At 37.7% G+C, this 26,862-nt stretch overlaps 2 protein-coding genes across 4 annotated transcripts in view; both read right to left on the bottom strand.

Annotated features, from left to right (window-relative positions):
- Positions 1–8,712: 8,712 nt before the first annotated feature.
- Positions 8,713–10,139, bottom strand: LOC127807157 (myb-related protein 330-like). The gene is made up of 2 exons (XM_052344816.1): positions 9,607–10,139; positions 8,713–9,459 (listed from the first exon to the last, which is right to left on the bottom strand). The coding sequence occupies exons 1-2, from the start codon at positions 9,867–9,869 to the stop codon at positions 8,991–8,993; spliced, it is 732 nt and encodes a 243-aa protein (XP_052200776.1). The 5' UTR covers positions 9,870–10,139; the 3' UTR covers positions 8,713–8,990.
- A 999-nt stretch (positions 10,140–11,138) lies between these two features.
- Positions 11,139–26,862, bottom strand: part of LOC127807485 (O-fucosyltransferase 9) — a 43,981-nt gene continuing 28,257 nt past the window's right edge. For 2 of the 3 annotated variants that reach the window (XM_052345363.1, XM_052345362.1), the window contains exons 8-10: positions 25,069–25,236; positions 24,796–24,986; positions 11,139–11,509 (exon numbers count right to left, since the gene is read on the bottom strand). In XM_052345363.1, coding sequence (XP_052201323.1) covers positions 11,350–11,509; positions 24,796–24,986; positions 25,069–25,236 — 519 coding nt within the window. In that variant the 3' untranslated portion in view covers positions 11,139–11,349. Of the gene's footprint in view, positions 11,510–24,795; positions 24,987–25,068; positions 25,237–26,862 lie in introns of those variants that run through there. The other variant, XM_052345364.1, reaches the window with a different exon arrangement.

Genomic DNA, 26,862 nt, shown 5'->3' with positions numbered 1-26,862 from the left:
CACTCATATCAATGCATGACCAACTAATTCATTCCCAATCTAGATTCCTCTAAATCTCAACTCGACTTGCTAGGGATTTTCCATCTCATACAAATGCCCGTTAGGGTTTATTTGAAGCACACCTATCTTTCCTTAGGATAGACCTCATTTCATCTTGAAACTAGCTAGGCTCCACTCATACACTAGGCACATCCCCCTTGGGATTGTCATAACGATACAATCACTTCTTACCATATACATTTAACATGCATACTTTACACACGACTCCCCTCAGAGTCATTCCGTAAGTCACTTACATCATGCCTACCTTGGCCATGACATGCATATGCATTACATGCACACTCCCCTTCAGAGTCTCACTGTAAGTAACTTTCTCCCTTCCTGGAGCTGGTCACATAGCCTGTCGACAACTCCTTTCCTTGATTTTCGAGCTAATTCCCACTTTAGCTCACTCTATCTTAAGCACACAAACCTTATTGCACCACTTCTAAGAGAAAAACTCTATTCCCTCGAACATACTTGGCCAATTCCCCAACATAGGGACACTCCACTAATCCCCTCCCGGATAAGTTATGCCTCAAGCTCTCCTTGCCCCTTCATGACTCTTGTCATGACTCGACTTCATGTCCCCACACAAGGTTCAACATTTCAATCTCAGGGAATTCTCATCCTTAGAATGCATAATATTCTCCAAATTCCCACATTCTGCTTTTCTTAACACCAACAGCCACACTTAAGTTTTTGGTTCCTCATTGCTTCGACCCATATACCACTTACAGGTATATCAACTCAACCCATGATATTTTCCTATTCCTAGAGCAAGAATATCCGAGCATACCCTTCAAACCATCACAAGCCTCATCGCCTCGACCCAATCCTTAGGGTTCTCGGACCACGTGTCTTTACTTTCAAGGCCATCAAATCAATCTCTCATCCAACCTCGAGATTACAAACAACCATTCCGAACCCCAACTCAGAAGGTAGGACATTCCAACTTTCATCCAAATTATGCTAGACATCCTCGACTCATAACTCTAGCAATTTCGCTCACATCAATCAGTTAACCAACAATAAATAACACCACCAATGCACTAGCTTTCCCCATTCATATTGCTAGCCATGCTCTGATACCAATTGTAACGACCCATTCCGACCTACGGGCGCCACGAGTGAATAATCAATCGGATTACCCACCTAACAAACCATAAATGAAGAGATGGACTATGTTTTAATAAGAAACACCCTACGTGGGGATTAGGTTTTGTCCTTCTCTCCGCTCCACTCAAGGAATCGATCCCCAAAATAAATAAAGAAAATACAGTGGAACGGAACCAAAAACCAGAGTGAGCTTCACCTTTCTTCAGCTCGTCCCATAATAGACCAAAAGTGACCTAGACACAAAATAACATATTAAAAATTTGCTAAGTATTATGGATTTATGGGAAATACCTTTTCGATCCTTTCACCATCTCAATTTTGGATTAATCAAACTAAAGCCACATACAAAAAGAAATCGACATAATCACAAATACACCACATTGATTACAACCAACTAGATACAGTCTGTTGGGCCCCAGTAATTGGAAGGAGGGAAAGGCCCCAAATTAAGCAATTGCTTCGGAAGGACCCTTCGGAAGCACAGGATGCTTCATTCGGAAGGAAGGTTCCATTACTGAGCCCTTGAAGAAAATTGGTCATTCCGGAAGGACCCCTCGGAAGAAGGAATTAGCGTGTGTCCTCAAACCTCGAGCCCTATAAAAGCCAGCTACAGTCCATGAAAAGGGGGTCCAGACATCGGTATTCACTATTACTTTCCTTCAAAAAACTTAGTCCATTTTTCCTTCCGTAAGATTTTTTTCCTTCTGTTACTGACTTTAGCATCGGAGGGCTTTCGCAGGAGGAAAACCCCCCGAGCCTTCTAACCCTTGTTTACCCTTTACAGTCCCTTCGGAAGCATCACCTCTATTCCTTTGAAAGACAGTGCCGAGATAAGGTTCCTCCGAAAATAGTCCTTTGGAAGCCTCCTGACAGAAGAGCCATAATTCATACAAAAGACCCACGCTTATTACCGCGGCACCGAGAGTGACCTTCGAAATGACCCTTCGGAAGCACAAACCGTTATCTGATTAACGCTAACCTAAAGCCTTTTGTGAGCAAGATTGTAACACCATGTGTTACTGATGTTAGAAAATAAGAGAAAATTTCCAATAATGCTCTTTGAGAGAGAAGCGTGAAATAAAAGGATGGTGCCCTGGGGGAGGGGCATTTTGGTAATTTGGTTATTGAGTAGTCCGACAGGCCCTAAAGGTAGTTTTGAGAAGTAAGGTAACAAATTGTCGAATCAATGGCAGGAAATACCCTAAGACTTGGATGTCCAGGAAATGGGACAAGGGATTGTCGAGCATTTCGAGATGAGACTAATGATTTTGAAAGAAGTCAAATCGGGAATAGTTTACTGTACAGCTAATATATAAGCTTAAATTATTTGTTGAACTGAATGTCCGTGAGAGGCAATCAAGAAATTACCAGTAAGTCAGAAGGGCCCGAATGGTGGCCCGATTTTATGAATAAGTCAAGCTGAAGCATTTTCAGGCTGAGATAAGGTCATGTGCAAGCGCAGTGACGAAATCGGTTTTATCAAGTAATAGACCGATTATTAATTTTGGGATAAATCAAGAATTTATATGGCTTCATGGTATTTAAATTAAAGCTTATCTAGGATCGCTAGTGTATTGGCTACTTTGGGAGGACTCCCCCTTAGAGGCTATGCCAAAATAGTACTCAACTAATTATGCTTTGTAATAGAGTAAAATGTGTAGTGACTTAAGGTTTAATCAAGTAAAGTATGAACTCAATAGACTGGTCTTTTTTTATCAAGAAAGAAAACTATCAATTGCAGAACAAATATGCTTGACTAACTTATTAGTAAGATTGAATAAAAATTAATTTCTTAAAGGCTTAAACGATTATATACTTGAGGTATTCAAGTATTAAGCTAAAAAGCTTTATTAAAGTAATTAGAATGATTAATTGACTAACTATGATATTAGTTGAGTAACCGATATCTGTAATCGAGTGAGGAAAATGATTAGTTGAGTAACATGCGGTTAACCTCGACTACCTTATTAGCTTAATTGAATAAGTCTTAGAGTATTTAAAAAGCTCAATTGAGTATATGCTCTAAAAACCTTCAATTGGAGAAATCAATAAGTCATGCAAACTCAATGGTATAATCGAGTATATGTCTGATATTGAGATTAGAAATGTTCAATCGATTGGTCTTAATGTTAATTGACTAACTAAGATATTAGTTGAGTAAATAGATTTAGTAATCAAATAAGAAAAAAGAGCTGAAATAAGAAACCTCTATGCTTATATCAATAATCGACTAAATGATAATAGTATTCAAGTATATCATCTTTTTAGTTGAGGAAAAAATCCTCTTACTCAAGTAATATATCGACTGAAAAATGTCAAGTCTCTGTACATGTACATTTATCAACTAAGAAGTTAGACTTGATCGAGTAATTCTTAACTTAATCAAATAATTCTATGCCTTAGTCGAGTAAAATTAATTGGATAGAGATTGGGTGTCTGTATTTCAAATGTTAATTGACTATATAAATGTTGTAGTCGAGTAATGTCAAAAAATACTCGAAAATACTAAAAATAATTGAGTAATAATCTGAAAAAAAAAATTATCAAATCTCTAGACTTACAGTATTAATCGAGTAATACTAAAATATTCTCAACTAATACCAAAAAATATTTGAGTAATGTTATGTTGCAGTTTGAAAAACTAACCACTTCAGAACATTAAATGCACACAGCTTTAACTGTTTGAAATATTTAATACTTTCTGATCATTCTCTCATATTTGTGGCAAGAAAAATAAAAATTAAATCGCATTCTAATTAAACATTATTGTGCCAAGAAAAGATGAATATTTCTACAGATTTTGAAGTATGAAGCGATTACCTATTGGACAACAAGTCAAAAGCACTTCAGAAGGAAAAAATTACATAAAGGGAGGGAGTGGAAGCACGAGACAAAGTGGTAGAACTGATCTAAATATCTTTCATTAATACCATTCTCAAGCCAAAAATAAGCCTTCAAAAGTCATACATACATTCTATTAGAGAGAGAGCCAGCCTTGTAATTGTTACATCTTTCTAATCTCTCCTTTCCTTGGGATAAGCTATTTTTATTGTTTGAGTCCTATCTTGTATAAGTTTCTTTGAGTACTCAAATCGTATCTCATTGTTATCTTGTTTAAGGCTATAAGGTTGTGTGCTCGAGCCATTAAAAAGTACGTGTAAAAGGTTCTAACTATTCCTTATGAAAGTTATGTAAAAGATTGCTGCTAATTTAGTGAAAAGTTGAAGTTACAACTATTCTTGGTAAAAAATTGAGGAAAGTTGAAGTTACAACTATTCTTGATAAAAAAACTTGAGGTTATAGTTGAACTTATAAAAATTAATTGAATTGTTAAAATCATTGGTAAGAACTGATATATGTAGTTGGTCTAAATCACTATAATCTATTATGTGCTACATTCTTTCTTCTGATTTTATTTTTGCGAAGCTAAATTTCTTATATACTCATTTACAGTTGATTTTTCATACATTGTTTATTATCAGTTTTATACTCACACACGACATTTGTATTCAAAAGCATAAAGCTCCAAATGGTCTTTCTACAAAAAAAATAAATAAATAATCAAAAAAAAATTTATAACATCCGACTCACCTCTCACTCACCCTAATATAGAGTTAAAAATGAGGTGTGATTTGCCCCTGGGACATAGTTGGGTGGCAAATGAGGGGATTGTAAAGTCATGCTAGAGATTATCAATGTGGGATCAATTCTTGAGGGAAGTAAAAAATTTACATCTTTTTAGAAGTGGTCATTGGTAAGTGTCAGTGGATGTAGTTTCAACAAAAAAAAAAAATCTTGATCACCCAGTTACATTTCTGATTTATCTCCCTCGTGATGATCTGAGACGGGTTTGACGGGAGTAGGAGTAATAACGCATAATTAAAAAAAAAAATTAAGGTGTGACTTATATAAACAATTATTTACTTGTATTTTTTTAATGGAGTGGCTAGGTCTTTGAATTAGAAGAGACAATACATCACATCAAATGCAATCATAGTTTAACCAAATGAATAGTACAACAAATTGTTGTATAGTGTGAGGGAAATTGTCCTCATCTTCCAGAAGCTTTTATTTTCAATGCTAATGCTAAGGAAAGGAAGACCAAAGCAGGCGAGTAAGGTGGGGTGCTTGCCCTCCCTCGTCCCTTTTCTTGAAGTGCGTTGAATTAAGGCCGCGTTTGTTTTAAACATAAAAGGGTTTCATTTGATCTTGTATACGTGGATATGGGCTCTCGCGTGAAGGTTAAACATAAAAGGGTTTAATTTAATTTTAAATACAAAACTTTGAAATTAAGATGAATTTAATTTATTCTAAATGGGATGTAAAAAATAAGATAAATGGGATCTTTTTTTTCTTTTTCTTTTTTAAGACAAGGATAAATAAGGACGCCTTAGGTTTCTCCTTGCGTATGGGAACTCCTAAAAATTATTAGCTAGGGTAAATTAGAACTATACACGTTCAAACCAAACCAAACGCGGTCTTAAAAGAATTAAGGACATGAAATGTAGGAATTGATTGAGAATAGACAGGGTGGTTGGTTACCCTCTTTAACGTCAGCCCTCCACCAACAACTACCTAACACTCTCTCTCTCTCTCTCACGTCTATTCCAAAAGTCTGCAACACACACACCTACCTAAGATGGTAGTTTTATTAGCCATGATATATTATGACATTTAAGAGCACAAAAGTTTGAATCTTAGTTTAAGGATAAGAGGTTACTGAAAGTTTTGAATGGTTTAGATTAGAAGGGTTATTATTAGTTTGTTTGTTTTTTGAAATGAGATCCCCTTTCAACCCCAACACCCCCACCACCACCAATAAAGAGAGAATGTAAATAAAGAAATGGAATAGTTCTCAATTTCGATCGCGAGTGGGTTCACATTATTAGTACCTTTGTTTCTTGCAAATGAGGCATGAAGTGAGAGAGATAGAGAGAGAGGGGCAGCACATGGGACAGGGTAGAATAGAGGGGCAGGCACGTGCATGCTGGGACAAAGTAATCCTTGTGCTGAACTGAACTGAACTGAACTGAACATGCAATGGAAACCCCTTAATGGGGTTGTGATTGACATGAAAAAGCAAAAGCTTCTAGAGCAACAGCCTATAAATTAAATTAGACATTGTTTGGCCGCCCCTGCCCCTATTAAAAATATTTGAGAATCCTATACTTGGCCACATATCATGCATCCATCATCATCAACCCCACCCCTTTCTTTTTAACTACCAAACTGTCATTTTGTTTCCCTATAACTCTATTATTATTATTTTTATTTTTATTATATATATATATATATATATAGTCTGACTGTCACCCAGAGATTCCATTACCTACCCTCCAAACACATCACATGCTCCATTCCCACCACCACGTACCCATCTATCTGAAAGATGCTTAAATAAAAATAAAAAAAAAAAAATGGCAACCCAGTTTGGTGAGATATTTAAGTGTGTTATTGCAGTCCTCAGCCTGGTTGGAAGAATCATCATCATCATCATCATCATCATCATCATCTTATCCTGCTCGCCAGGTTATGTTTTTGTTGGTCCAATTTGATATTTGTGTTCTTTATGTATTCAAAAGTATAGGCCAAGTAGTATCGTCACTACTCATTTTTTGATCTTTAATAATTAAATATCAACTAATTATACGTCGTACGTAGATATGTACAATACGACTGTCCAAATCTCATATAAGACATAATGTTTAAATTCAGGACTTTTGATCATCTCGATTCATGGTCAAGCAAGTCCCGTGAGAAGAGTTAAGATTAAGAATTAGAAGAAGCATGATGATATTTGAGAATATATATATATATATATATTTTTTGAAAAAGAAGAAGCAAGTTTGTTGGTAAAAATGGGGGCGGCGGCGGAGGATGATCCGCCATTTTTTGTGGAAGTGGAAGATGATGGGTTGGGTTGGGTTGCAAAAAAAGGCCCCTTTAGATTCCTATTCCTCCTCCCCCTTTCACATGACTGACTCTCTTACCCTCTCAATTATTTTATTTCAAGCATTAATTACCTATTATTTTTATTCAAATTAGCTACACTTATTATTATTATTATATAAGCAAATGTCCTCTCCTCTCTTAGTGCTATAATAATAATAATATATATATATATATATATAAATATATATGATGACGGATTGCTTCTCCAACTAACTAAACCTCACATTCTCCGTTAATTAAGTTGGACTCAAACATCACTCACTCCCATCTGCCTAATTTAATTAATTAAACCAATAACCAACTCATCCCCCTCTCCCTCTCTCTCTCTCTCTCTTTTGACTTTTGATTTGAAATTACGAATCTACCCACCCCCATTAGAGAAATTACATCAATAGATGGAAAAGTAAAACAAAGGGAAGGGTGGGCGTTGTGGGTCAATTTAATTGGGAGACTGAGTCTGTTTGTCTGTCTATTTATACATCATTTTCTTTTTCTTTTTCTTTTTCTTTCTTTAGAGATAATATTGAGAGATTTAATAATGAATTTTTAAACCCATCCCACCCCCTACTCCACCCATGTATGTGGTATGGTAGTTTTTTAAGTGTTATTATATTTGGGAATTTTCTATCATTATCTTCTTCAGTAGAGAACTTTTTAGTGTGCATAATAATATATCTAAGCCTTCAAAGTAGCTTTTGAGGGATCCATCCATTTGACTGACTGACTACTACTAGTAGTAATAGTGGTAGGAGGGATCCATCCATATCTTTGCTCAATTTAAATTCCCTTCCACCCAATCCGCCACTTCCTTATCCACAAATCACTGTTGCATTTGCATTTGCATTTGCATTTGCATTTGGATGTGGATGCATCTTCTTGTCCAGATCACAACATTCATATAGAGCCGTAATTTACATATCTCAATAGCAGCAGCCTCAGACCAACTTTTTCCAAACTTTATTTTTTTTTTTATTACAATATCTATGATTGAGGTTGAGATATCATTTGGGGTCCATGGGTGGTGCTCCAAATTACATGATGACCCACATAAAGCAAAAATAATTTATTAAAATAATATATTAAGATAAGACTAAAATATTTTTTAAATTAATATATAAAATGATTAAAATAAAAATATTTTAATATTTTTATCACATTATTTATTAAATTTTTTAGAATGCGTTGAGGAATATATAAGTTATTTATTCTTATCTATAAGGTTTAAGATAAATTTATTTGAAGTAGAAAGAAATAAATTTATTTAAAAAAATTTAAATAAAAATTTACCTGACTTTTTTTTTTAATTATCAAATAAATTTAATAAATATAATAAAAATATTTTTATTTAAAATATTTTATATATCTTATTTTTTTTTAATTCATATCTTAATTAATAAATACTAACTGATAAGAAACAAAAGGGTGAGTTTGAATATGGATATGAATAAGAGGGGGAGTTATATATATACATATATATATATATATAGATTAGATTAGATAAAATCAATTGGGAGTGCTTTTTTTTTTTTTATGTGGCTGTATGAATTTGTTTTTTATTTTGTTCTAAACAATTAAGTCCTTAAAAAAGAGGGGGAAAACACAAAAGAGAAAGAGATGCAATTAATTAATTAATTAATTAATTAATTATACATAAAGGGGGGAGGGGGGAGGAGTGGGGGGAAGCCATTAATAAGGTGGTCTACCTACCAACTACCCACCTCCAGCTATTTCGTCTTCATCTTCATCTTTATCTTCATCTTCTTCAAAATTCAGAATAGTTCAGATGTATGTAATATGTAAGGAAAATTCCAATCCCTTATCCTTCCATCCATTATCATTGATTGATACACCCATATATACGAATTAATTAATTTATCCATCTAATAATCTATAGAAGCCAAGCCATTGGCGCTCTGGCAATTGCAATTGCCACTCCGTTGACCGCTCAGCAATCCCAGCTGCCAGCACAAACACACCGCCGCCGCCGTATGGCCTGCCTGGCTCTGCCTCACCATCTTCGACTCCGCCGAGCAGCTGCTCCGCTGAGTCCCGGATTGGAACGGAGCCAGGCCTATCGACAGCTCCAGATTGATGGATCGACGGTCCGGTTCCGGCTGCTTATCCTCCACCGTGGTGCTGCTGCTGCACTTGCCATCGTCGACTGAGTACTCGGCCACGTTCAGCTTATTGGGTCTGGGTGGTTCTTGAGCGGCGGAGGGGCTGATGAGGGGGCGGTGGGTAAGGGGGTCGAGGCCGCGGCCGATGAGCTTGCGCTTGATGTGGGTGTTCCAATAGTTCTTTATCTCGTTGTCTGTTCTTCCGGGCAACCTCCCAGCGATCAGAGACCACCTACACATATACATGTACTCTATTTAATTCAATTCAATTCAATTCAACAATTAATTAATTAGTCAGAAACCCTTTTCTCTCTGGCTTCCCGATGGATGGATGGATGGATGAGAAATGAACAGCAGGTAATGACAAATGATTGCTTACTTGTTACCCAGGAGGCTGTGGAGTTTGATGATGAGTTCGTCTTCTTCGGGGGTGAAATTGCCGCGCTTGAGATCGGGGCGGAGGTAGTTGATCCAGCGGAGGCGGCAGCTCTTGCCGCAGCGGAGCAAGCCGGCGGCCTTGGGGAGGGTGCGCCAGCAGCCTTCGCCATGGGCGGCGATGTAGCTGATCAGCCGCTGGTCCTCCTCTTTGGTCCAAGCCCCCTTGTTTGTGTGAGCTTTCTCGCAACAAGGCGATCGTCCCATCAATTATGTCTCCCTCTGTATCTATCTATCTATCTATCTATTTACTATCTATAATATATATATATGTGTGTGTGTATGTAGAGCTACTATTTCTCTTGCGAAATTCAAGATGACTCAGTGGCTACACAGACAGATATGTATGTTTATGCATGTATGGATAAGAACGTGAGAGAGAGGGCAGAGAGCGAGAGAGATTGATAGAAAGTGTGCGGGAGAGAGGAGAAAGACGTTGATTTATATATATATATATATGTATAGAGAGAGAGAGAGAGAGAGAGAGAGAGAGAGAGAGAGAGAGTAATTGAGATCCTTTAATGGGGGGGGGGGGGGGGGGGGGAAGAGAGAGAGAGAGAGAGAGAGAGGAGGGATATTTGACTAAGTTGGTGGGAAAAGACGAGTGGTTAGAGATAGGGCTGGATTTGGTTGGTAGCTCTACTTTTGCGTCCTTCCTTTTCTCTCTCTCTCTCTCTCTCTCTCTCTCCCTAACATATTACATCGTCGTCATCGCCATCATTTTAATAAATATAAAAAATAAAATAATTTCGAGAAGTCTGACCTAAATTAATTAGGTCACTCCCAGTCACCCCCCGCTTGGCTTTGTTTCACTTCATACACACGTGCGCCTTTTGGTTTTTGCCTCTTCTATTCTCTTTCGCCCATGTTTTATTCACCACTCCTTTCTTCCTATAGCAGCAGAGCTCCTTTCCCCCTTTACTTTCTCTCTTTACTTTTTTTTTTTTTTATGAAATTTGGGATTCTACTTTCACTTCACTTACCACATTCTCTAACCCATCAACTTTGCCTGCTTCAATAATTTTCACTTCAATTCATAAATAAAAATCTGGCTTTTTAACTCTTTCAATAAACCTACCTACCTAGTGACACACGTATCCGAGTTCAGTGGGGAAGAAAATACTCATCAAATTGACAATTTTGCCTTTGTGTTGATAATGATAAGTCTAATAATATTTACCAAACATAGGAGCAAAATTGTTATGTTGTCCCCTCAAACCACCTTTTCACCCTTTTAGATTTAACACACCCACCCACCTTATGATTTCATCACCATGTACATACGTAGACACCATATGCTTCTAATACCATCACAGACTGGCTCTCAATTCTTTCTGTCACCCAATCTCCTCCTGTTATACAATTAATTAATTAATATTTGTCTCAACCACAGAACCCAACCGGCCTGCTAAATGAATTCTTCCTTACTATCTCACAATTACGAATTACAGTTTGAATCAACAATACAACAAAATCAAAAAAAGAATCGGATCATTCAAATTTATCCGCCCAGTCTCAACAATACAATAAATTGAAAAGAATGGACGCAGTAAAGATTTGACTGTTACAAGTAAATTACAGGTGACCCCCACAGGAAAAAAAAAAAAAACCTCCAGTGCCGCGGCATTAATTATGATCGTATAATAATAATATATATAAGAAGAGTTGAACTGAAGCTTGTGCTTGTTCAAGGGGTGTCAATGGCATCGGCCTGCTGCTGCTGCTGCTTACACATGCAATCGGGCATGGGATAGGTGTAGAGGGAGGCAGTGGGCTTTCTCAATTCATTTCCCTTCATGTCACTGTGACGAAGCATCTCTTGCATCTGCCGCTTAAACTCCTCCCACCTGCCAATTTTATTACAAAAGCCCACTACTAAAACCATTTCTTTCAACGAGACCAAGCATATGCATAAATGTCTGCAACCTTCGAAATATTAACACCCTTAAACAAGACTAGCTCTCCATCGTACTGCAAAAGCAACCGCCACACTAATGTTAATTCTGATCCTTTTAAACAGTTTATCCATCTTTTCACATATTGCTCCACCTTTTCATTCCCATGAACAAACTCCTTGAAGGTAAAACCTAATCAAGCTAGTATAGAAGCCATCTTCACTTCACTTCTAGACTCGACCACCACAGGGACTACCAAAGTGCCCCCCTAGATTAGTGAATCTTTGAATTAAAACTCATTAGACCATCAAATTTAACTCTTATATAAACATGACCATAGGGACTACTTTGAGAGAGAGAGAGAGAGAGAAAAGGCATTCCAAAGGGGGCTTGTCCCATTCTTTAAGCTGATGTTGATGAATAAAAGGGTGTCCTAGAGCATAAGGCTTCCCATTTTGCAAGGGTTTGAAGGATCATTTTTATATGCAATCTTACCCTTGCATTTTTTTTTTTTTTTTCAAAGATTGTTTCACAACTCGAACACTTCAATTGCTACAAAGGCTCATCCTCATCTTAAATTGATAGACGTGTAAATTTCTGATATAGCCAAATTTAGGCTCCATTTGGTTGGGTATAAAATGCTTTCCAAGAAAATATCTCATTTCCAGGTGTTTGAATGACAAAAAAGATGGAAAATATTTTTATAGTGAAAATATTTTACACCAAATAATGGAAAATGACTTGCCAATTCAAAATCTGCAAGTCATTTTCCTATATACCAAAAGAAATATTTTTTTTCTTTTATAAAAAGACCTTTACATATATGTCGTATATACAATTACATACATACACGCACGTACATGTACATGTACATACACGCACACTCGTGCACTTATATACATATGGCTAATTTTTGGAAAATATTTTACAGTGCACCCCAAACATTGGAAAATAAAATAAAAATATATTTCAATGTAAAATGTTTTATGTCAAAACAAATGGGATCCTTTTACTATGTAACATATAATGAATTTTATAGCATGAAACTTGTCTAAATGCCCACATCAAATTTTTGGACGCACATCATGAGTTCAAATTTGTAGTCAACAAGGAATCGACATCTAGACCAGTGTTTAAAAAAGCGTGTTTTAAGCACAAAGTGCAACATACTTGCGGCTTTTTCTATGTAAAGCTCAGTGAATTTAGCGGAATGCAATTAAAGCACGCTTAAGCTGTGCATTTACTGAAGCTTTGGAAAACTATAGTTATGCCCACTAAAAAAGCCCAAGAATGATAAAAAAAGAGCCCACGGTACATTAGGTAAGCCCCTCACAAGGCAAAATTGAGTGGAAAAAAAAGGCTGAATGGCTAAGAGAAAGTGAAAAGACAGAAGTGGAAGAAAATCGCAGCATAAGCTGCAACACCAAGCCTAGCAACACGCAAGGCAGTGTGATAGCATAGCAGCAGGGAAGCAAGCCGCAAGTAAACAGGCAGGCATGCAATGCGCAGCAAGGAGTGAGACAGGTGACGCCCGGAGTAGAAGGCCACGCGGACCAAGAGACTTGCTGCACGACCATGTGCCACACACACCGAGAGACTTGTCATGCGACCACGTGCCACGTGCACAGAGAGACCTATGCTCGCAAGCACTGATACTTGTCGCACAACCGCATGCCACACTACACCAAGAGACCCATGCCCATGCGAAGGCACTAAGAGACCCATGCCTATGAGGCAGCCATGCAATGTGATGAGGCGAGAGGGTCATCTGAAATGCCCGCCAAGGACCCAAAATGCCCGTAAAAGATGGCAAGTCTCCTTCTGCCTTTCTATAAATAGGAGACTCCTCTAACAAAGATAAGCTCACTATACCATTGAAACTATAATTACACTTCAAGCACAAGACTGACTTAAGCATCGAGGGTCAATGGGTGATCTCACCCGCGCCCCTAACCAATTTCTTCCTCACAAGTCTCTTGTCATCAGGAGGGTCACCCAACATCATCAGGTCACGTGATTAAGGGTCATTTAGACTTCAACGAGACACTCTCCCACACTCAAAAATTCATTGTTGTATTTTCATAACAACAATTGACACCGTCTATGAGAAACTTGATCAAAAAGCCAAAAAAACAACTTAAGATGGCCCGAACAAGGAGTAATCGACAGACCTCCCTAGATGCAGAGACTCAAATCTCTCGAACACACACAAAGGCAAGAGACCCTTTCCTGTGCCACAAAACCTCCACGAGAGGGTCAGCCACCAACTCTACAAGAGGGTCACTGTTGTTGTACTTTTTGTACAATAATTTTAATGATGAAAAACATATATTGGTTTAATCCCTAAGTCATGAGTCAAGTATGTGGTTTTCAATATATATCAATTTCAATATCAATTATATCAAGTATCTCTTTGTGAAAATGAAAACCCTATTTTTTACTAAGTCTGGAAGGTTAGCACCTTATAAGGAGACATATAAGAAAGAGTTTTCTTTTTGGAAAACTATCTCCCGGTAATTTGATACCTAACATTCATAAGTGCTAAAACGATTTTTAATGAATTTTTCATTAAATAGAAAGTATATATTTTGGAGGTGGTAATATTGTTAAATATTGAGTTTGTACTAAAACCCAAAATCTACTTTCTTATATATTTGGATTTTGATTTTCTAAGTATTTTTATTGAATCCAAATAGGGGGTACTTCGTTATTTACATTTATGTATTAAAGTAAATGGAGGTAAAATATAAATAAAAGAAAATGTGGACATTTACTTAAACTAAAGAAATGTAAATAACCTTTGTGATGTATACATGCTGTGGATTGTGTTTTCAAGCAAATCATTCTGAATATCTGTCATGTTTCCATGCATGTTTCGAAACCCCTTTCAAAAGATTTTAAATGTTTTCAAGTGCATATGCTATTTCAAAATATCTATGTATTAGCATTTGTTTCAGGTTTTGAACTATGTTTCGAAACCTATATATCATGTTTCGAAATCTCATTTCCAGAGAGGTATGTTTCGAAACCTATGATAGTATGTTTCGAAACCTGTCTCTGTCAGCAGAGATCCGAGATGCTTTTTGCTTTGCATTTTTAATATTTATCTAAAAGCTTCTCAAAACATTTTTAAATGCATTCTCCATGGCTTGCAAAATTCAAATTCAAATTTGAAGTGGAGATCATTATTATGTGTTAGTGGGAAATAGATTGTCTCCCATTCATTGTTGTCTCTTGGTGCATATCCAGCTGTAAAGGCTGTATGTTTCGAAACATGAGGAGTATGTTTCGAAACCTGTGTGTAAATTTGTGATGTTTCGAAACCTATTATGTATGTTTCGAAACCTACTTTTTTGTCTTGTCTCTAACGGCTATAAAACGACCAGATTTCCATCTTTTGGTATAAATAGCAGGTATTTAAAGACAAGAAGAGATTGATAGAGAAACAACAAGCAAGAACAAGTGAGCACACACTAGAGACACACACACAAGCACAAATGATCTAAATTCGTTTGACAAGCATTCAACGAAGATCCATTCATTCATAGATGTGCATTGTGATGTAAAAAAGGAGAAGCAAGTGCAAACAACGAGTATCATCCTCTAGCTCTCCTCACCTCAAGTTAAGAGGTTTGTACAACCACATTGGTAAGATATTCATTGCTATACATTCCATTGGGTTGTAAAGATAAACGTTATTATCTTGTAAATGTTGTAAAGGTTTGAGTTGAGCCTAAAACTCATTGTGGTTTGAGTTGAGCCTAAAACTCATTGTGTTGAAGGTTCGAGTTTAGCCTTAAAACTCACTTGATGTAAAGTTTGAGTTGAGCCTAAAACTCACTTGGTGTTAGGTTTGAGTTGAGCCCGTAAAAACTTACATTGTAAGGTTTTAGGATAAACCGTGGTAAAACCCTTGTTGTGGTGATCACTAGTAAAAGTGATTGGGATTGCAAATCCTTCAAGCGGGTAAGCTTGAAGGTAGTGGAGTAGGCGGGTGCCAAACCACTATATATCTTGTGTGCAATTGTTCTTTAGCTTTTGCTTATCATTATTGCCTATTGCACATGTTATCATTAGATTTGTTATCAAATGCTAAAATAGTTTTCTTGTGCATAAACTTATTCATATACATAGAAAACTTATCTTTGATATACAAACATCTTTGGTATACCCTTATGTAAATTATCATTTCCAAAGATCATTAGTTTGAAATACAAGGTAAAAGATTTCGAATCAAGCAAAACAGTAAAGTATATTTCAAAACATATATAGTAGATTTCGAAACCTACTTAACAGAAAGGTTTATTTCGAAACATATATCTTATATTTCGAAACATAATGTTTTGCCATTCATCAAAGTTTTAAAGTATCAAAAATTCACCTTAATCCCAATTCACCCCCCTCTTGAGATATATTTGCCATCATTAGGAACCAACAGTCACCCACCAGCTTCGCAAGGTCAGCCAAAAGCCTCTCAAAAGGGTCAACCACCATCTTCGTGATAGATCACCTCCAATGAGAGACCCTTTCCCACCTACAGTGAGAAACCCTTTCGCATGATCCACCAGAGACCCTCTCCCATGCTCCACCAGAGACCCTCTCCCTAGTCCCCCTAGCTCATTTGAACCAGTTCCGCCAATGGTCCCTTGGGCGGAGTAGTAAGCCCTGCAATAGCAAACTGCAGAGGGAATGCAGGCACTTTGAGAAATGGCGGGCCTGCTATGAAACATGGTCCCTTATGCTACACTACCACCCACTTTGAGGAAACATCAATTCCCCTACAAGGGGCTCTAGAAGGGGTGCCAAAAAACAACTCTTATCAAGAAGCTACCCTAGAGACTCAATCGCGGTTCTCTCCTCCTCGAAGGATTCAATTGAGGTCTCCCCTTGAAGGACGTGCCCTCAAGCTTCCCCTCACCAAGTTCCAAATCAAGAAAAAGATAAGAATTGCCAAAGAACGAGGGATGATAGGCGAAGCCCTCAAAAACGTAAACACCCAGAAACCATAGCGGGTATGCCCACAATCGAAGACCAAATCCCACCAAGGGGCTTACCGAGAAAGAATAACAAAATAGAGAATCCTTCGATGTTCAATGCCCGAGAAGCGATTGATATGGAGAAAGTGATCGAAAGGGTCTTGGAATAGAAGAGGTAGTTACCCATGTTAAAAGATCATCCTTGAAGAAAAATCCCTTTTACCTCGGCCGTAATAGATAGACCCCTGTCAAGAAAATTCAAAATAACGCAACTTTCCACGTACTTGGGCAAAGGTGACCCTCAATCATATTGAGAGCTATTGAGTCTGTCGGGCTTTTCCTTTGACCATAACGAGTCATGCCTTGCCTAGTTCAATAGTCTTGCTGAGGGATCCATCTCATCTTTTGACCAGTTAAGGGCAAAATTCATCAAGACCCTTATTATTAACAACCACAAAAAGAAGAACTATACATATTTGCTTAGTATCTGACAAAATAATAAATAAACCCTTAGACAATATGTTGATCGTTTTAGAAAAACAATATTGGAAGTATATTTTGGACCAGCTGAAGGAAATAGGGAAACTTAATAGCAAGGCAACAAGTTTTCCCATTGATCCGAATCACAAAATAAGATCAAAAGATGAAGGCGACGTAGTTGATAAAGATAGGCACTAAAGATTAGTTGGTAAGCTAATATATCTGTTTCATACCAGGCTCAATATCGCTTACTTCCCTGGAATAGTCAACCAATTTATGCGTGACCCAAAGGAAGAACATCTACAAGCTATCAACCGCATCCTACATTACTTAAAGGCAACTCCAGGGATAGGAATCATGTTTCAGAACAACGGTGGTATGACTCTAAAAGCCTATTCTAATGCTGACTATGCAAGGTCACCTATGAATAGGTGATCCACATCAGGCTACAGCATGTTTCTAGGAGGAAACTTGGTTACATAGAGGAGTAAAAAGCAAAGTGTGGTTGCGAGATCAAGTGCCAAGGCAGAGTTTAGAGCTATAGCTCATGGAGTATGCAAACTTTTGTGGCTGAAGATTATTTTAAATTGACCTCAAGATCAAACCAGAAGGAACAATGAAATTATACTATGATAACAATTCTGCTATCAGTATTGCTCACATCCAATCCAGCATGATTGTACCAAACATATAGATATTGATAGATATTTCATCAAGAAAAAACTAGACAGTGCCATAATTACTACTCCCTGTATGCCAACAGAAAATCAATTAGCTGACGTCCTAACCAAAGGTCTTCCATCGGCAAGATTTCAGAAGATTACATACAAGTTGGGAATGGACAACATTTACTCGTCAGCTTGAGGGGGAGTGCAGGAGAAACCGATTTAAATTGATTAGGACATCCCAATCAATTTCATATGATTGTGGGATTGGTTGTTAGAATCTTTCCATGTTTATTAGTTTCCTTTTGTATAGATTTGATTAGGTTTCCTTTCTTCCTAGTTTCCTTGTAATCTTTTCTATTTTGTAAGTTTCTACATGTATATATAGGGTGGTTTGCCCTACAATGTAAAAATGAGAAAGCAATTACAGCTTTGTTTACACATCTCCTTTACCACAATCTGCTTGTTGCAATTCTTCACTAAAGCAGCAGCAGGTCAGAAAGGTGAGAACAATTCACCAACATCCGGCATTCCTTTTGCTTTCATTAGAACAAATACAGTAAGGCATATTCTAGCAATTCATTGTTGCCATAATCATCACCTAGCAATCAAACTATTGCTAGAGGCTTTTTATGGAATCTTTTATGGCAGAAACAATCAACATCATGGTGATATATGGAGAAGATCCACTGTTTTGATCCCGTATAGTTCAAGTTATGGTATTGTCTTTTAACTCTCCGGAGGAGTGTTCTACTCAGTTGGGAAGATAAGGGGAGATGAATTAAAATTTTAGAAAGTTCATAATTGTAGCCATATAGTGTTTTAGTTATAAAGGCCTTATAGATGATATAACCATAATTGAGATGATTGGCAACCTAGAATTCATGTAGCTGACCCACCTAGTAGAATCAAGGCTTAATATGATGTTGTCACAGGAATTTTGGAGTATTGGGAATTTTAAGTTTCTGTTGCTATTTTAATTTGAATTCAAAGTTTACTTAGGACATTATGGTTTATGACTAGTGTTCTAAAAATCAGCCTAGGCGGCCTAGCGAGGCGCTAGGCAGCCGTTGGCCGCCGCAAATTTGGCCTAGTCTACCCCACTAGGCACAGGCGCAATTAATCGGCCGGCGGCGGCGCCTAGGCAGCTAGGCTAGCCGCTTGGGATGCCTAATTTTTTGCTATAAATTTTAGCCATTTTAGGGTTTTTCTCATTTCTAAAACCCCTTTTCTCTCAGTCGTCTCCCTCTTCTTTAGCCCAAGGCCATCGTCGCCTCAATGCCACCAGTACCTCATCATTGCCTCCAGCTCTATCGCGACCTCCTCACTACCTCTACGCCATTGTCGTTGTCAAGCTCCATCCTCACCGACACGTCCTCACTGACTCAACATCGTCGTCATTGCTGTCAAGCTCATCTTCGCTGCCTGTACCTCTTGTAACACCCCCCCCCCCCCCTCTCTAGTTTTTTATTTTTCTTTTCTATTTATATATTAGATATGTATAGGTTTGTTATGCATATTTATACCTTTTACTTGGTAAATGATCTTGTCATCAAGTTGCAATTGTGTAACTGATCTTTTGACTTGAACTTACACAATTGTCTTATATATTGGTATGCGGGATTTGCTAATGTGTCGAACCATCCAATTGCGAGGTGCAGACGTTCATCTATGTGGTCTCATATTGCTAGTGCAAGGAGGCAAGTGCTCAGGGATAGGATCTATCACCCTCATCTCGATGAGACGAATGTCCTATGTGGTCTACAGTTAGTGTGACGAGAAAGTCCTTAGCCAAGGCATTATGATTAATTAGAAAAGTGTTTCTTGAGGTGTCATCTAGTCACACTGATGAGATCTAACACATAGTTATTGAGTTTGTGAGTTTATCGTATCATGGCTCTCGCTCGATCGAAACGTTGAGTGACGGAAGGATTGCATTACATGGTAATCGTCAACTGTAATAAGCTCACTTTAAAGTTAGACTTCATTGCCTTCTATATTGTGTTGGGCTGTTGATATGCCCAAGACCTTTCAAAACGTCACCAAAATATGGAGAGATTCTCGTGAAGGGTTGAGGTGTTTCGGCCTACATCAAAAAGGGTTGTAACGTTATCTGATTGCTATTAAACAGTAAACCTAGAAACTCACACACCCTATAGCATAGCATCTACTATCAACACTATGCACCTGTCATGTCTCCCACATCATTAATAATTAATGATAGATTTTGATATGACATTAAGTTTTAATGATGTGGTTCGTTAAAACCTAATGAACTAGTTGTGGTTTTTCTTTAAAACTACGTGCAGAGTTAACTACTTGAGCTTGCCAGTCAATTACCTTGCTACCTGAGCTTGCCAGTCGATTGCCTTGCTGCCTGAGCCTAAGATAGTGGCTTCTACATGTCAGTTGGCTGAGGGGTAAGAAATTGGAAGCTTCTTTGGCTTCCTGAGGCAAAGAATCGGGTGATATTGAAGATAGGTGCTTGCTTGGCTTTGCTTCTGTCTCTGTTCCTTCTATTTCTGCTTCTATCAATTTACAAACAACGTAATTGTTCTGAATAGTCCAGGGGAGAGAAACAAATGCGAGTGAATCAACATCCTCAAGCTAGCACAAGACGAGGACTGCAAATTGGTACCGAAGAACTTGCTAGATGTGGACAGACTAAACCCTCCACGCATTGAGAAGAATTTGGTCTCAATGCAGAAACAGTATCTACACCCACCTGACATCAAACTACATGTATGTTATTTATTGTATTTCATTTGATGAAATACCGTGATGTTTAAATACCCAATATGTGTATGGTAGGTGTATAATACGACTTTCGTTGTGTATGTCTGATACATAAAAAATTTTAAATTTCACCAACACCACCATACGTTAATTCCAACAATTGGTACGACTGTGTGAGTAATTTAGTATTTTGTTATTTCTTCAATTATATGCACTTAGTCTGTCTTTTTAACTTCCTATTGGCCATGAAATTTAATGAAACATTCTGATATTACTTTTTTGATAAATGAAGCTTCACATACAAAAAGGAAAAAGAAAAAGAAAAAATGAGGTGGTGGGTCCAATACTAAAGAAGAGGTTGGAAACCAAAAGTTCACAGTATCCAAAACTAGGAAATCTAAATACATAATCTAATTATATTTTACTGATTTGTGGCAATCTAAATACATAAATCTTTGAAATTATTCAACAGTGACTTGATAAAGCACGGAAAGTTGAAGAAGAGAAGAAGAAAGATATGCAAGCAGCGGCAAAAACAGATAAGAACAGCACACAAAGGGGGATGGGGAAAAGAAGGGAGGCAATAGTGACGGAAACTGGAAACAGTTTTCCAATCATCTGAAATGTAATCGTTAAGAGTAAAAATAACAATATAAGGTTGTATTTGGATGGAGGGATTTCAAATAACGTTATTTAAAATGACAGTGTTGGAAATTTAATTATTAACTATTATACATGATATTTGAAATTTAATCACTGTAAACATTGTAAAAGGAAAATGTGAAAATAAAAATAAAACTAAAATGTATATGCTTAAATATTTTTCACATCTCTTAAAAAAATATTTTAAACATATATATCATACATATATGTAAATGTAAATGTATACATATACGTATAGGTATAAAATACCAATACATATGTTTACACATAAATAAATGTGTTATACATACGTGTGTGCGTTCATAAATATGTACATAATTATATGTTTATATATAACTATATAGATAAATATATAAATATTTATACATATTTGTATAGGTATGCATATATTTATATGTATGTACATGTATGTACACACATACTATGTATTAATGTAGATATATATATATATGTATGTGATAGAAGACCCATACAATTCCGTTACCAAAGACAAAATAAGCAGGGGCAAAATAGTGATAAGAGAAAGAGAGAAAGCAACAAAAGTACGCAAATAGAAAAAAAATGTTTCTATTTCTGGGACACTACAAGTTTCTAGTCATGCCCTTCGAGCTGACCAATGCACCGGCAACATATCAGTCCCTCATGAATGAGATCTTCAAAGGTCAATTAAGAAGAACCATTTTAGTTTTTTTTAATGATATTTTGGTGTTTAGCAATGACTTGGAGGCACATGAGCAACATTTAAAGGAGATGTTGAAGGTGTTGGCTAAAAACCAACTCTACGCAAACAGAAAAAAATGCCAGTTTGGACAGTAGGAAGTGGAGTACTTGGGCCATGTCATCTAACGCGAAGGGGTGGTTGCTGACCAGTCCAAAGTTAAGGCCATGCTTGAGTGGCCAAGGCTAGGGTCGATAAAGAAATTACGAGGGTTTTTTGGCCTGACAGGGTACTATAGACGGCTTGTGAAAGATTATGGAAAGTTGACTTGGCCTCTCACAGAAAAACTACGAAAGAACAGGTTCGGTTGGGATGAAACAGCTGAGAAGGCTTTCCAAAAATTGAAGGAGGCTATGACCTCCTTACCAGTGCTGGCATTACCCGATTTCTCTAAACAGTTTGTGGTGGAAACGGATGCATCTGGATCAGGTTTAGGGGCAATTTTAATACAACTGCATCGCCCCATTGCCTTTTACAGCCATGCACTTAATCCTAACAGCCGCAACAAGTCGGTGAATGAGCGAGAGTTGATGGCAATAGTATTCGTTGTCCAAAAATGGAGGCATTATTTATTAGGCCTCGGAAGTTTATCATACACACCAATCAGAGGAGCTTAAAGTTTCTAATGGAGCAAATATTGGTGAGTCCCGAACACCAAAAATGGTTGTTGAAACTGATGGGCTATCAGTTTGACATCCAATATCGACCCGAGTGAGAGAACAAGGTAGCAAATACCCTCTCTAGGATCAATCACTCAGCTGGTCTTTTTGCAATAACAGTTCCTAAAATTATTCAACTTGAACAGCTGGCTACAGAAGTGGAGGCAGATGGGGATTTGCAAAAATTGATCCAAGAAATACAACGTGCTCCTTCGGCCAAACCCAACTATCAGTGGGCCAACAATCAGCTCTTATTCAAGGGCAGTTTATACTTGCCTAAGGGATCGACTTCGATTCCTATATTGCTCCAAGAGCGGCACGATGGGAGTTCGGAGGGGCATTCAGGGTTCTTGAAGACATACAAGAGGATAGCAGCGAATGTGTATTGGCTTGGAATAAATAAAGATATCCATAGCTATGCGAACCAATGTGCCATTTGTCAACCGCACAAATACCAAGCCTTATCACCGGGAGGCCTTTTGCAGCCACTCCCTATTCCAGGTCAAGTATGGCAAGACATAGCTATGGATTTTATTGAAGAGTTGCCTAGATCGAAAATATGGACACGATATTGGTTGTGGTGGATAGATTGAGCAAATATGGACATTTCATAGGATTTAGACACCCTTTTGCTGCTAGTAGTGTGGCTACGATTTTTGTGAAGGAGGTGATACGCATTTTTGAGAAGAATTATTTCGCCTCCAGGGCACAAAGCTATGCAAAAGTACGACGTACCACCCCCAATCGAATGGGCAGTCGGAAGTACTAAATCGGACACTAGAAACCTACCTACGATGCTTTGCGTCAAGAAAACCAAAGGCTTGGTTCAATTGGCTACCATGGGCAGAGTTATGGTATAACACTTCTTACCACACGGCTTCCAAACTTACTCCCTTCCAGGTGGTTTATGGACTGGAGCCACCGGGGTTATTGAGGTTCGAAAGGGGTTCTACCCCAGTATCGGCAGTGGAGCAGCAGCTGGTTGCGAGGGATCAAATGTTGGAGGAACTGAAGGCTCAATTGATGCAGGCTCAAGCTCAGGTGAAGGTAGGGGCAGATAGGAAAAGACGAGATGTTCAATTTGAAGTGGGAGACATGGTTTACTTGAAGATCAGGCCCTATCGCCGCAAGTCGCTGGCAGCTCGTCCTCATGAGAAGCTAGTACCTCGATTTTATGGCCCATTTGTTGTGGAGAAGGTTGGGCAAGTCGCTAACAAGCTGTCCTTGCCTACGACTTGCAGCATACATCTCATCTTTCATGTGTCCCAATTAAGCGAGGCCAACGGTATACTCACCGCCCTAACTGATATCCCTAGCCAGCTTAGTGAAGAACTAGAGATGTTAGTGGAACCGGAGGCAATCATTGGAGTAAGGCCGAGAACGGCTAAGAACCTAAGAGGCTTGGATGTACTCATTCAGTGGAAAGGGCTGCGACCTTTGGAAGCACCTGGGAACCTTATGACATGCTCCAACAACAATTCCTTGATTTCCACCTTGAGGACAAGGTGAGTTCTATGGGGGGAGGCATTGATAGAAGACCCATACAATTTTGTTACCAAAGATGGAATATGCAGGGGCAGAATAGTGATAAGAGAAAGGGAGAAAGCAACAAAAGTGGTTAAAGGGTAATATGGGTAGAGCAAGCAGGAGGCATGTGCGAATAACATAATCGGTTAGAGGATGATGGCTAGAATAACAGATAAATAGGAAAGATAGTAGAAAAGAGAAGGTACCTTTGAGTAGTGAGGAATTCGGGAGAGTGTGGACCTCTCAAAAGTCCACTTTCTTTTCAATTGCTTAATTTTCCAGTTGTATTTCTCTCCAATTTCAATAAACCAAGATAGATTATCTTCAATAATCTATCAGTATGCTTATGTATACATATATATTATATGTTCATAAATAAGTATTTGTTTTTAATGAATGAGAATAAAATATTTAAAATTAATGTGTAATTAAACATTTTAGCCCAAATGACACCACCCCTTTTGAAATCCTCTAATTTTTGGGTCCAAAAATCCATCATCTTTTCTATAAAATGGTAGCCAAGCAATGGATTTGGATTTTCAAGTCCCAAATCTCAAATGATAGGGTCAGATGATGATGGATTAGTTAAAAGGATTACTCAAAATATTGGCGACACTATGCCACAGGACCACCCAAGAATTAGTTAAAAGGGTTTGTGAGTTTAATAGAACTAATATTGGCCAGCAAACATTGACGGGACACAGAAAACAAAATATGTGCTCTTCAGCCAGACAGCTTGTGATCCCACACAAAATAACATGCATAAGAAATTCAGTAAAAAGGTTAACTGGAAGAAGGGCTAGCTGAAGCGCACCTGATCTTGGGGCTATCAAATAATACAGCTAGCTTTCTCTTATCAGGTTTGATTGTCTTGGCATGCCCACCATACAAATAGCGCCTATGACCCATCAAGAAATGGGGGAAATTCCCGCCTTGAGTCGTGACAAATACTTCACTGTGAAGGCAGACTGTATAATCAAGAGCAGCCAGCCTAGACAAGTGACCCTACATGTTATAATGAAAACTTACTGTTCGGTTTAAAAATAAAAACCACACCAAGAACACATGTCCTACACCAGCATGATACCTGAAATGGAGCAAGTTCTTCTGGAGAGGCTAATGTATCCTTCGTTTCCAACCGTGGAAAGATTTGTTTCAGTGGGGCCATATATTTCTCAGCTTTATAAATTTTGCCAGCGGCAACATAAACAGCAGTGTTATTATCAAAACCCATGCCCCTAAGCATCATTCCCACCTAAAACAGAAGAAGCATGAATATGGTGCAACAGGTTCTGACTAGAACCCATAAAATACATCAATCAAGATATTACATTTAAAAATCCAACTTTTCATATAAAAATGGCAAAATAAACCAAAATCGTATTGGTTTCACAACAAAAGAAGAAAGAAAAACCCATGTCAGGATAAAGAAAAATGAAGAAGATAATAATTGTAAAATCGGGACATTATTAGCAGAAAACTAATGGTCACACTGGTCTCGGTACTGCACAACACAATAAGTGTTTTGAGAAATTTGTGTTAGAATTAAGAAGCATTATTTTATGCCAACCCAAGTGCTCTTCCTAAGGGTTTGCAAAGGGCCATTTAGGTGATCCCAATAAGGTAAAAAAGCTATTACACGGTGGCTGCTACAAAAATCTCCTCCAAAGGCTGATGGTTTTCATGGATTAGACACCTTTTATAGGATATTTGTTAAGGGTTTCCATTAATAGGGATATTTAATGAACATCAGCTGCATCAAGAGCCTTAAAGAAAAATAATCTAAAAAAATTGACACCCGATGTTCTGCAACCACCAAAATTTTTTTATCAGTTTTTCCCAGTTCCTTATGATGCATCAGGAGCAAGCAAACAAGGGGGTCTTGTGTCAAAAAGGTCAAATTTCAGTTGCTGCTTCTTCATCCCCTTTTGCTCTGTCAATAAGTTATGTCAACGCAATCTTGTCCCAAATAGAATTTAGAGCCAACAGAAAGCTCTTCACAATCACATTAATTACAGAGGCTTTTCTCTCAATCAATAGTTATCTTCATCATTGTATAAATTAAGTTCTCTGTTACCATACTTGAATCAATATAAAGCATATTAATGGTCCACAAAACCTTTTGCATGAACATGGAGTTGTCTGGAAGACAAACATATAGTGTGCATAGTGTCACCAATATTTTGCATGAACGTGGAATTGTTCTATCAAATAATCAAACCCTATAAACTAGACCAGAATATGGGTGTTGAGAAAACAAAAACAAGCTAGCAGTTTTCTATCAAGTAGAATATGGGCAGAAAACCAAGCTGAAAATATCTCCTACAGGTAGAACTGATTGGACCAGAAAAACGAGTGCTGTGTATATTTTTTATACAAGCAACATATCTTTGTATATGTCTAAGGATGAAATCTGAAGAAGGCAAAACTAATTCACAATGAAAGCATACAGTAAAGCCCAGATTTGTAGGCCTGTAGGTTAGCTTCCTAAGATTAGATCTTTTGCGGGGGTAGACTAGAATCAACTGATTTAAAAAAAAAAATCATTGTGCCCCAGAATCCCCCCTTTTGAGGCAAATAACTGCAAATTGTGACTGGTTCAGACCAGACTGGTTATCCCGCATGGACATATGGATGGTGGAATGAAATATCTGGAAGCTCTGGATCTATTATCCCCTCAATCCAATGGCCAGACTTTGATCTCTCTTATCGCCTTAAACCACACATAATATATTTAGTTTCTGTAGAAGTTTAATCCAATAATAAATCCCAAAGAAATGTACCATAACAATCAATAAACAAGTGAAATGACAGTGAAAAGATTATTACACTTTAACAATGAAAAAGCACCATGGATTTATTGAAAGAAACCGGGTTGTTA

This window comes from Diospyros lotus, chromosome 8, assembly GCF_014633365.1.
Source record: "Diospyros lotus cultivar Yz01 chromosome 8, ASM1463336v1, whole genome shotgun sequence".
Lineage (NCBI taxonomy): Eukaryota > Viridiplantae > Streptophyta > Magnoliopsida > Ericales > Ebenaceae > Diospyros > Diospyros lotus.
This window is presented reverse-complemented; position numbering and strand designations above follow the sequence as displayed.

Bases quoted from the DNA above. Each gene is read 5' to 3' on its own strand.
- LOC127807157 (XM_052344816.1), bottom strand. From the start codon at position 9,869: ATGGGACGATCGCCTTGTTGCGAGAAAGCTCACACAAACAAGGGGGCT. The intron at 9,460-9,606 runs GTAAGCAATCAT...GTATATGTGTAG, and splicing joins CACAGCCTCCTGGGTAACAA to GTGGTCTCTGATCGCTGGGA.